This window comes from Vidua chalybeata, chromosome 7, assembly GCF_026979565.1.
Source record: "Vidua chalybeata isolate OUT-0048 chromosome 7, bVidCha1 merged haplotype, whole genome shotgun sequence".
NCBI lineage: Eukaryota > Metazoa > Chordata > Aves > Passeriformes > Viduidae > Vidua > Vidua chalybeata.
This window is the reverse complement of record NC_071536.1, coordinates 7,897,010-7,909,524: the sequence shown is the minus strand read 5'-3', so window position 1 is coordinate 7,909,524 and position 12,515 is coordinate 7,897,010. Positions and strand designations below refer to the sequence as shown.

Below are 12,515 nucleotides of genomic sequence, written 5' to 3'. Positions count from 1 at the left end.
CACAAAATTCCCTACTCAAAACATGCAATTCAGCATTAAAGGAAAAAAAAAAAAAAGATTTTCATCCCAACTTCAATAATTTCCATACTGGAGTTATGAAACGGAGGGTTTGGAATGGCAGTCAATAAAAAGAAATCAAAAAACCCACAGGAGAGAATTTTAATTATTATTTCAAGAGTATAGCCAGGCTACAGGTAGAAGAGTTGCAGTGCTACTGTGAATTACTGCCAAGGAATCCTTGCTGTCATACATAACTATGGGAAAAAAAACAGCCCTCAGAATAATGAACGCTCAAAAAGACTAAACACAGAATTAAGAAAGCCAAATACTCTCCTGAAATGCGAAACAGCAAAAGATAAGTAGTTTTCAAAAGAAGGCATGGATATCACATGAAAACATCACACAGAAAGCAGCAAAATGCACATAGGACCACGCAGCAAAGCCTTGAGCACGATGAACATATATCAAATCCAGGCAATGGAAAAATTCAATACAAAACCAGAATATACAGCCCTGGTGTCATCTGAGCCCTGAACTGGAGCAGTCACAAGTCTCATAGTGACACTCAGGACAGCACACACCCTATGGGGTGGTCAGCTTCCTACAACAGTTTTGGGAATGCACCTGCTAAGGACACGGATTTTCCCTAGGAATTCTTCCTTTTCAGAGCAGCACAGAACCCATCAGGTGCTGGGAGTGCTGCTCTGTCTCTCGTCCCAGGGCCCAGAAGGATCTGCAAGGCTGATGAGCTTTCTGCTCACAGCCCTCTGGAGCCAAGCAGCCCACAGACACCACAGGGGCAGCAGGGAAGTGCATTCAACCATGGAAAACAGGGAATGCCACCAGATGCACAAAGTGCAGGGGAGAAAGGCAGAGACCTTTACTCTAAAGAATACAACCTGAAAAGGGTGTAGCTCCTGATAATCAATACTCCTACACCAAATTATAAAGGAAGAAAATATAATAAAAATAATTAAATTGTCATTTTATACAGCAACTGTGTTTTGTCGGAGGCTTCCACTCAGACCTGCCAATGCCCCAATTTGGGCCTCATTCCATCAACATAAGAAAAGAATAAGAAATGATACTTCATGAAATTATCATACTAGTTCAGTTGCCTTGGTCTCTTTTATGGTTAGATATAAGTATGTGCCAGCAAAGGATTTATTTTTGACTCATTCTACTGAGAAGGGTGCTGAAGACACACTTTTGTGCTGCATCATACTAGAAAATGTAGCGTGATTGAGATTTTATTAATTGGGAAATCACTTCAAAATTGCTTCTTTTACAAGGTGTCTCTAGACACTAATTGCAATTTCTGTCACACCCACATAGCAATCGTTTAAGTATGAATTAGAATAAATTAGAAAATGGTTTTGTTCCTTAGAACATTCAAATTGGTGATATACAGAACTACCACAGCAGGAAACTGCAATGACATTCCAGGGAATGGTGAGTGACTTTGCATTGAAAATTATGCATTTAGTCAAGAACCTGCTCATTTCCTGAGATTTAGGACTACTAAGAACACTGCATAACTTACTAATTAATAAATTACTGTGTAAGCATTAGCAGTTCCATTAATTAACATCTTCAGTTCATTTAGTACTTTTTTAGTGACATGAAATATGCCATAGGGAATTTCAAATTCATTTTCTTTAACATTATAAATACAGCAGAATTTGATGCCCTCATGAAGAAGCGCTCAAACAACTAAACACAGAATATTATAAATCTAAGCAAGCTGAAGATAGGCAAAAAAACCCAACAAAAACATGTGCATTTTCCCACTTGGCAATCTTGGTGGAAACAGAAATCAAGTGATATGTATAAACACATTCCAAAACGGTTTTTGAAATCTGCATGCAGTTCCAACATCTATCTTGGGGTTTTCCCGTGGGTGTGGTAAAGCTTTCCAGTGAGGGTCACTGAGGCAGGTGGCCTGTGCCTCTAGGTCACAACAAAACCTTGGAGCAAAGGGCTAATCAATCAGTGTCTTTAATGCTCTGCTTAAAACTGGAGGGGTTTTGCACCACCTTCACATAGGAGCAGGAATTCCACACTGCTTCTTTGGCAATATTTACGGTGCATGGAAGAACACTGATCCTTCTGGGGCTGCTTCTCCCAGCACCTCTTCCTGCTGCCCTCCAGTTCTGCTTTCTCCACATTTCAGTGCTCTCAGGGAGCCCTGGCAGCTTTGGGCAGCACTGGCAATGGAAAGAGCAGCAAGTAAGACATGAGGTGAGCCCACTGTGCCAGGGCTCTGCTGAGCTCTGGAGGCTGCAGCTACACACAACAGCAGCATCCAAAGCCTCCCGGTGACACAAACTGCAGCAGTGTCCCCACAGGCAAACAGAGGGATGAGAATCCAATGGTCCTCACATAATCAAGGCCAAATGTAAAAAAGACCAGTGATTAAAGCTTTGCCAAGCCACTGAAACAGCTGAGAAGTAAACAATAGATACACAAGGCACAGAAATGTTAGCAGTGCGTGCAGAGGAGTGAGACAAAGGGAACATCCCATGCCAACATTTCCCATGGCACATGGAAGTGCAGCTCGAGAGGCAAACTAAGGAAACTCTTCCTTTGGGGTTGCATGTCCTCGACAGAGCCACTCAGGACACCAAAAAATGTGATAGTTCCTGTTGCATAACACTTCTGCATTGGCAAACACACTCATCTGAGGGACTAAAACTTCTCAAAGCTCTAGGAGGACTGCTCAAAACCATCGACCCGAACGCAGAAAACATGATCACTAAGCAGTTTATTATTTACTGAATGTGCTGAGCAAATGTAAATCTAATTAGCTACAATATCCTGAGAGAAAAAGTGTGAAGATTGGTAATTTGATGTTCAACTTTCACAATATATTTTATGCAAAAGTACTTCGTTATACAATCCAGTTTTCTCTCTTTCATTTCCAACTATGATCTCATTGCCTTAATGGCTTCTTTTATAGGTTCAGAAAGAAATTTTATTTTTCCCATAGAGTTTATGAACTGACAGAAAAAGCACCTAAATTAGATTGACGCTGATTTGGCCATATGGCTAGATTTAGAGCAGCTACAGAAAAATTTTCATAGTGATACTAATAACGAAGCAAGAAGAGAATCCTGATGGCAATTGTATCCCTGAAAAGCAGAATTTTATTGCTGCCAATGCTTTTCACCCATTTACATACTGCAAAAATGCAAAGGGTAGGTAATTGCATTATTCACACCCATATTGTGCCCCCATTTCACTCTGTCAATATTATTTTAAAATATGTCCTCAAATAAACCCTTAGTTAGCCTGCAAAAAGACTGCAATACAAGCAAGAATCACCAGAAAAGGAGTTTCCCTTTGTACATCCCAATCAAGCCTTTAACTTGCACTACTTATCAACTGGAGAGAGAAAAGTCACCCCTAAATTTTTTAATTATTACTACTGTTAATTTTAATATGGAAGTTTTTTGTTTTGGTTTGGGTTTTTTTTCTTATGTTTTGGTTTTGTTTCTGATTTTATATAATAGAGCATCTGAAGACTTGCAATAAACTCTCTGATACTCCAATTCACTATTAAAACAATTAGTAACAGATATTTCAGCTGGGAAGACGTTCTCTCTTATGAAATTATCAAGTCAAAATATTTTTGATTCTGTGCTTAAAATAAAGCTTTAATCTTACCTTTCCTTCTCTTAGATAGACCATGCATGGATTTTTGGATAGGTCATCAATTTGTACACATTTCATATGAAGGATCAGCAAATTAAGGTGTTTTAGTATTATGTTTTGCAAAGAAAGTGTTCAACACTATTACCCAAGAATTCAATATATGAGCACAGGGCAAACTCCTTTTTGAGAAGTAAATCTATCAGCAAAGCCACACATTGCAGTCTATCCTGGCATATCACATTTTGTCTGTAGTTTGTGAAACTACAGACAAAATGTTTTAAAAACATTTTAGAAGTAAAAAGAGGATCTGAATTTTAAGTCTAGATAGTATTACATTTGATCCAGAGCAAATAGTTTTATTTCATATTTACCTACAAACCTATTTTCAGTGACAACAGGAAATTAGAAAAGTTTATTTCAAATGGCAGCATGGATGTATCTGTTTAGAACTGAAACATGTTGAATTTTTTTTTAATGTGCAGTGAACCAGATGCTTCAACCCATACACGTATTAAGTTATCCATCCACAGTTTAAAGATGCTCTCACATTCTATTTTCTTTTGATACTGAAGTGAAAACAGGAAATGTAATCTGGTCCTGCTTGTGGGAAAATGATCTGTGAATCAGAAGACTGAGCTGTCAAAAATAGCAGAATTGGCTTGCTTTTTAAAAAAAGAAACCAAAACAAAACCCAAGCCATACAAATCAAGTGATATAATATAAAATCCTGCTGCACTTCAAATTTCCTGAAGTGTTTTCTCCCTTCTTCATTTCATTAAAAACTAATGGGAAGATTAATGTGTCTAGAATGATTAATCAATGTACCTCATAAGCAGGAATAAAGAAATTATAGACTGGCAGTGCATGCAAATAGTAGCATGGCTTCCCAGTTACTGCCAGGTGGGAAAGGCATTCTGTCCTGGGTCAGTATCTTACCATACAGAGCATGACAGTGACATCCTGTGCTGTCACACTACATGTGCAGTAAGTTCTACAAGCCCCTAAGTCTCCTCTCCTGGGGATGGAAATCCCCCTCCTGATCACTGCCAGCCTGACTCTGTGCCTGCCTAGACCCCCTGGCTTCACTGGGATGGGCTCCGAGGGAGCAGAGGACGCAGCCCAGAGCGATGTCAGTGTTTCTGGTGCCCTGGTTGTGCCCTGCCAGCACAGGTCCCTGCAGCACCCCCTGCTCTGGGAAGGGGATCCTCGTTTAATCCCCTTGCTGGTGGAGCTGCTGCAGTCCTGCACCAGCTGCTGGGGCCAGGCACTGACCAGCAAGGGCTCAGTCAACAACCTGAGAGACAGGGGAGCCACTGGAGCACTTCTGCAAATGTTGAGAGAGCACAAAGAGCATGCAGACAACCAAATACAAAAAGGAAAGCACAAGCTGTGAAAATCCAAGGCACTGTTTAAGCACAAACAGAAGCAACTTTTAGCCATCTGTAGCTGGCTTCTGAAACTGAACATTTCTTTACAAACTGCTGTGATGCCACTTAAAGGAATGTGTTCTTTTATCACATTAGGTGTCAAGGATCAAGGCTTAAACTTTCCTTTGACCACTGAACAATCCCTTCCCTAGACCTCAGCACGCAGAAGAGCTGGACTGCCAGATAAGGAGCTCCAGCCGTAAAAGATTAAAAAAATATAAATAAATTAAAATGCTTATTATGGCCAAGAAAAGCTTCAGAAAGCTGTTGTATGCCACTGGCATCTCTGAATGATTCAACAGTGTGATATGAAAAATGCAAGAAAACTTAAAACATAGTTTCATAAATCTGTTCTAAATCACAGGGACGATTATCTTACGTTCACAGCATGTAATACCAAGACTATCTGCGTGGAAGGAAGCTTTCCCCATCCACCCAAAAATGCTTAGAAAGGGGCTCAAACAAGGTATTATTCTCCATGTCGGATATTCAGCTTCATTTAAGCTATTTTATTTCAGAAAATACTATCAGCAGATCTGAAAAGTTTACTCTGACAAAAAAAAAAAAAATCACAATATAGATCTGTTACTTTAATTTTGAAGACAGAGCAGCAGCAGTACAGATATTTTTAGCTTTAATTCAGAAAAAACCACCAATTATTTAGTTTAAAACTAAAGTGACCTTTTTCATTACAGAAATGTAATGTGACAATAAGTATAATGTAATGTGACAAATAAATGTATGTGGAAATAGGGGGAAAGAAATTTTTGCAACACTTTTTTCTGATAAGAATTGAGACTTTGCAGAATCATACTTGAAATTATAGTTGATTTGAATGAAAAGTGAAAAAAAATTAATTGTAAACCATAACAGGCAATCAATCGTCTTATGAATTGTTTGTAATTTTGTTCCTTCATACGTATTTGTTGCTTATGTAGTAAAAAAGGAGATAGGTGTCACCACATGCACTGCTATTCCAGGCATTAGATGATAATCGTTTTAACTGACTCAAACTGCTCTAAAATATTTTATGTTTATATAAAATATAATAATTGTATCTTTAATAAATAATATAGCTAATAAAATATATTAATTTTATTTATCAATTTGTATAAAAGATAATATTTTTATATTTTTCTCTGCACTGAAGTCACTTGAAAACCTCACCAGTCCATTCCTTCATTCATTCTCAACCTGACAGTTGCACTGCATGGAGTTCCTCCTACACCAGCACACTTGAGAGCTCTGATTTACCATCTCCACAGGATCTGGTTTAAAAGGAGCTGCCTGAAAGGTGCCTCTCGATAGTGCTTGGTGGGAACAGCTGTGGGCCTGGAGTTGAGAAAGACCTTTTCCTAAAAATGTGCTTGGCTTTGGGTGCGTGGTTGGTTTGTTGATATGTTTCATTTTAATTTTTGGCTGCACAACTGATGGAAGAATCCTGAAAAAGGAAATGAGCTTAATCCAAACTCCTGCTTGAAATAGGATCCAATTTGCTGAGGCTGTTGAGGACCATGCTCAGGGAAGGTCCAGCATCTCCAAGAGTACAGAGAGCTCCAACCCCCTGGGCATCCTGTTCCAACACTCATCCATTTATAGAATGTTTTGTGTCAGAAGGGATGCAGGTATTGAACAGGCTCTTAGGTGGCTCTTACTGCAATTTTAAACATTTGTGACAGGAAATGTTTGGGGCTTTCATTTTCAAGATAAAGGAGTAAATAAAGCAATAAAATAAAAGTCCGAATTAATAGCCAACAGTGATTATTGAAATTAATTAATATCAATAATTAGCAATATTATATAGCTTTGTTGCAGCACAAGTGCTATTTAAGCAATATGCTTATTCACTGTACCAATAATAATCAACAATAAAACAAGGGAGTTTATAAGTGGCTGTCAAATTAACAAATTCAGACCCTAACTCTTTAATATGGAATGAAACACTATTGTCTTAAAAGACACCAAAAATCACAAACTACTGGATAATTTTGGGGCATTATTAATAATTTTCTTTCTTTTTTCTGCTTAATGAAATGACAAAGTTCTTTAATTTAAATGAAAAGATAATTGCTTGCAATGCATTTAAGAGCCTATTTATTTGCATTCAAATATACATTTAGTTATTATATTCATAAATAAAAACAAACTGCCTCATGCAATCATGAGGAAAATGAAAGATGAAAGAATTGACTAACTTGATATTAAATCTAGCATTAAAATTGATTACCTATCACTGAATGCTTCGTAAGTGAGAAGACATTCATAATTTAAAATGTTCACTGTGGTGGTTACACAGTATTTATAATTTATGGTGCTCTCTCCTCTAAGTGGATTTCAGTAAGATGAAATGGCAGTCCCTCATGGGAACAAGCATCTGATCAACATAAAGAGTGTACAGACACTACTGAGAAACCGTCAGCACCACTGCAAATATGCTTTTACACTGCCCACATTTTTGAACATCCATTTAAGGGTGAAGATTCAGGGCAGGAACAAGGCACTTCAAAATGCACAGCTGACAAGCAGTTCCTCTTGTTCAAAGACTTTGCCACACATACATTAAGAAACTGGATTTATTTTGACAGCTGCCTAAAGCTGTACAGATGGAACATGCTTGTAAGAAGAGAGGAATCATAAGGACCAGTCTGCAGTGCAACCTGCATTGTTGGAGGTCCTGCCTAGGTGTCAGGAAGTGCCAGCCAGCAATTTAAACAAGCTTCTGTCCTGATCATCTACAGGAGCTGCAGAGCAGTTGGAGTTTCCAGCGAGGAGCCCACCCTTGCTCCTCTTCCCCTAGCACCCAGCATTAGCTCCCAAGACCTAAGGACTCCTTGGCAGGCAGGCTGTCAGCCACAGGTGACCATGTGCTTGTGACAAAGCTGCGAGGAGCTCCCAGGCAGCATTTAGGAACCAGATCCTTCCAGTGCAGAATGGTTTTTCACCCTCAGCTGGCACATTCAGCTCTCTACTCGAGTGAGCATTTACTGTCCTCAGGCAGCAACAAATAGGTATGGAAGAGGCACAGCTGGAGAGACTGCAGTTTGCACTTCTGCTGGCTCGTCACCCTGTCACTGTTGGTGACACTGCCCTTCAACAAACGTGCTACTTGATCACTGCATGTTAATGGCAATCTCTGGGAACAGCAGGGATGCTCAGAATGATCATAAAGTGATTATAAATACAGAGTGACCTCAGATACAAGAGTCTTGTCAGGTACTTACTGGAGACGCGTGTACTTGTGTTATTCTTAACTGGTTTTCCAAATCTTGAACTTTATTTTTCAGTTCTGCATTTTCAGTTTCTAATTCTTGAATCTATAAGGCAAATGATTATTCAACAGCTATTGGGATTTCAACAACAGTATCCACTGAGCATAAGCTTCATCAGAGATCTGGTGATTTTTTATCAAGGTTTAATTAGTTATCTGACTGCAAAACATAATTAAATTTCAGTATCCTCCATATTTCAAACTTTCTTTTTAGTGTCCTTGGAGGACAGAAAAACAAAATATTTTTTAACAGATTTGTTTTCAGTCTTTTATTTTACCTTAGCAATCTGAGAATAATGCTGGAAATTATGCTTCCATAAAAAGAAGATAATGCAAATACAGCAGCATGTACTTTTATGTCTTAAAAAGAAAAATATAGTTCAAAACTTACTCTTTTCTGTAAACCTGCAATTTGTTTCCTTGTTTCAACATCTTTTCCTCCGGATTCCAGAAATTTCCTGTAAGCTAAGTCAAATGCTTGACCAATTGTTAGAGTTATCTCTTCCGCCTTTACATAAAACATAACACTGAAATTAGTAAATTAGGAATATTTGCTGGAGCTCCTTTCATTTCAGAATATCACAAAATAATTTATACCATGTATCATATTCAAAGGCTTTGCCCCATCCACCATGAATCCAACACTACAAAGGATCATGACAAGCACCCTTCAGCAAAATACCTCGGCAAAATGCTATGAAGGAATGTAAAAATACTTTGGATAAAGAAAGGAGAAAGGACAGTATAAATTATGTCTTCAATTTCCATAAACACAGATACCATACTGCACAATGGCTTTTCCTGATGATTTCTGAAGCACATACAGCCTGCTCAATCATTAAATAAAGTCTTTTAGATTTAATGAAATAATGTTTTCATGCCAATGGATATTTTAATCCCTATTGATTTGAAATCTGGATTTCAACACTTATTTTTGTGAGTACTATAAAAGCTCACTCAGGATACTGCAGACAAATATTTAACTGCCCAATTATTTCCAACTACATATATCCAGAAAAAAAAAATCCACAGATATTGCATTTGTATGTGCAAAGTATAATAATTTACTAGTTCTATGCTGATTCATATCCTATGTTATGATGTGTTTATACGGTCAGTGCAGAATATCTATGTCAAAAATGATGGGGGTGACATAAGCCAACAGGAAGCTGATGGAGGACACCAAAGTTTCAGAAACAAGTGATTCTAAAGCAATAAAAGGACCAATAAAAGGTCACACCATTTGCTTAGAACTTTAGCAGAGAAAGTAAATACAGTAAGGAATAACTGTTCTGTCTCAGACACCAGAGAATGTTCTTGGTGCAATGAGTTTTCTGGGAGCGCTTTGTGGTGTTGAACTTGAGAGATGTGGCAGGGAAAGGGGTGGACAAAGAAGGGAGAACCTTGCTGTGATTAAAAAAAAAAAAAACCAAAAACCAAAAACAAACAACACACAAAAACCCCAACACTAAAACCAGAGACAGACACATCAGCAGAAAAGCCTGCAAGGGTATCTCAGCCCCAGAGCTGCAGTAATCTTTGCAAACAGCTGTGCAAACATCTCAAGCCTGGTGGGATGGAGCCTGTTCTCCAAGAGTATTGCAGATGCTTCCCCCAGGATGTTGAGCTGGGCAGTAAGAGAAATTATCCCAGAAAACCACCTCAGATCACTGAAGAGAGAGACTCGGCCTTAATTTAATGCATCTAAGTTGCAAGACACCATGCTGGCACGAAAAACTGCGTCCCAGTTAAAAGGCAGGCTGTCTCTTACTGACCATTCCCACCTCATTTCAAGGCAGACCCATCAGCAGCACAGTGCCCTCGAGCCCTGCAGAGCTTCCCGGGTACTTACACACTTTTCACTGTCAAACACATAGCACAGGTGCTTATTTGATTCTGAGTCTTTGCATATGAAAGTAAATATTCTCTTGTCAGTTTTGTCATCAGCACAAAAGGATATCCTGTGGAGCTGACAGTTGTGCTGGACCTCCTGCAAACAATCAGAAAGGTAATTTTTAAGAAATTCCTGCACTCGCTTAGGATAAAGATGCACAAAGGAAAGCTCTGCATTTCCTCATAAGAGCAGGCAAGCTGCAGTAATGTTTTTGAATGCCTCTTATTGCACACAAGAGCACCCTAAAATGGACTTAAAGTGTAACAGAAGTTGGCAAACTCATCTCCTAAACCACTCCTGTTTTTACTGAATGTAAACAGGAAGTTTTTATTTGGACAGCATTTATCTGGAAATGTTTATTTGGACAGTAATTTCTGTGCTAGAAAATTGATTTTACTGTTGCTTTGCATCCCTCTGCAATTTATTTAGGGCCTGATTATGTAAAATAATCTGTTATTTTTCCAGGTGCACAAGACCTTTAAATTTCATCATCTCTCAAGGTTTGTTAAAATGTGTTTACTGAAATGAGTCCTTACTTTGCTACATTAAATACAGAAAACAGAAATAAAATCACTTTGCTAACCAAGTAAAGAGAAACGTGACACGCAAACACTTGTTTACTTGAGGTGCCACATAAGCAGCTTTAAAGCATTATTATTTGTATATTTTTGCTACTGTATTTAATTTTCCATTAAAAAGCAATTTCCATCTATTTAAAAAGTTGCAATGGCAGCGGTCTTCAGTTGCAAGAGCTTGACAGGACTGAAATAAACTATTTCAACTATTTTTTTTTGTTGTTTTTCTTCAACAAGTCTCTTCATGGTATTTTATTTTATTTGGCTTATTACATGGGAAAGCAGTATTTGCTTTAAAGGAAAGTATGTCTTTTAGATGTGAACTATTGTCTATTAAAAAAAAGAAAGTCTCTGTGCAGCACTGGGGCTCCCAGCTTGCTGTGAGCCCATAAGCAAGGCTATGCCCTTTCTGCACACAACCACATAGCCAAAAAATGCACCCTATGGGCAGACTTTTCCCCTTGCCCCAAGTGAGTTCATTTTCTCAGTCTTTACAGCTGTTCTGAGTATTCCATTTCTCCCATGTCCCAGATCTCTGTCCTGTGCTCTTCAACACACAGAGATAATAACATGTGCTTGCCCTGGCACTATGAGGTTTACAGATCCATATAATTATTTAATATCATTTAAGGACAGAACCACTTTTCTACAATCCTTTTTTTGAGTGCCAAGTACAGAATCAGGTCCTGATACATAAGCTGACCTCCTGTTTCTACTGCCATTAATATTCACTATCTGACTAAAACCCAATATCCCCACTGAAGTGCTTTGTTTCAAAAACACACTGCAAAAAAAGACTTTAATTAGTGCTGATAACATGAAATTGAATTTCCTAAAGCATTTATAAACTGAGCAAAAAGAAGGAGAACTCAATTGAAATTTACATGCAGCTACGAGAAACGAAGTGGGGGAGATAAAAAGACTGCTCAGAGTTGATTATTACTTGAGTTGTAATAACAACTCAATTGTAATAACAATATTGCTAAGAGATTAGAATGTTCCTACTCCCCCAGGAACATATATCCCACAGATTTTTGTTAATCTCTGCAGGAAGGCTAAGATCTTTTGGCATTTCAAACTGTTATTTTAAAACAGTTTTTTGCCAGGATATGGGGTTTAGCACCCCTGTCTGCTCTATCTTGTAAGGAAGATGCAAAAACTCCAATTAAAGTTAATTAAACATGGATATTTCTTGTCCCCTCTGCTTTTGTGTGAACTCTTGAGTTCTGGTTGTGTAAGGAGCCTGGAGCAAAAGTGGTCTGCAAACATTTGTAGCTTTGAACTCCAGCCACCATTTGAGAAAAGGCACTGCCACTGCCTGGATGCAGCAATTACTCCACAATTAAGAAGCAGGATCAAAAGAATCTTCCAAATTCAATATTCAACATATATATGGAAAGGCTTTTATCATATGCAATGTTAACATTTATTTAGGTCATTGTTTTCATCTTCCTCAAAGTTTGAAGGATTAAAAAAAATTGAATGCCATTGAATCCCAGCTACAGTGTGCCTTCAGGACTGTCATGTACCTTCCTGGGAGGATGTCACCCAGGTGTTGTAACAAAACATGGTATTTTAGAAGATTTTTTTCCATCAGCAGAATGGCTTTAGTCATAATACTTTAAAAAACACAAAACAATGAAAACCTTAAAACCAGTGAAACAAATATTTACTAGTTTAGCATGAAAAAAAACCAT

At 38.2% G+C, this 12,515-nt stretch overlaps 1 protein-coding gene across 4 annotated transcripts in view; it reads right to left on the bottom strand.

Moving 5' to 3' along the window:
• The window catches only part of GULP1 (GULP PTB domain containing engulfment adaptor 1), a 146,354-nt gene that overhangs the window by 20,190 nt on the left and 113,649 nt on the right, over positions 1-12,515 (bottom strand). For all 4 annotated transcript variants that reach the window (XM_053948307.1, XM_053948310.1, XM_053948311.1 and 1 more), the window contains 3 exons: positions 10,202-10,339; positions 8,741-8,857; positions 8,303-8,395 (listed from right to left, as the gene is read on the bottom strand). In XM_053948307.1, coding sequence (XP_053804282.1) covers positions 8,303-8,395; positions 8,741-8,857; positions 10,202-10,339 — 348 coding nt within the window. The remainder of the gene's footprint in view (positions 1-8,302; positions 8,396-8,740; positions 8,858-10,201; positions 10,340-12,515) is intronic.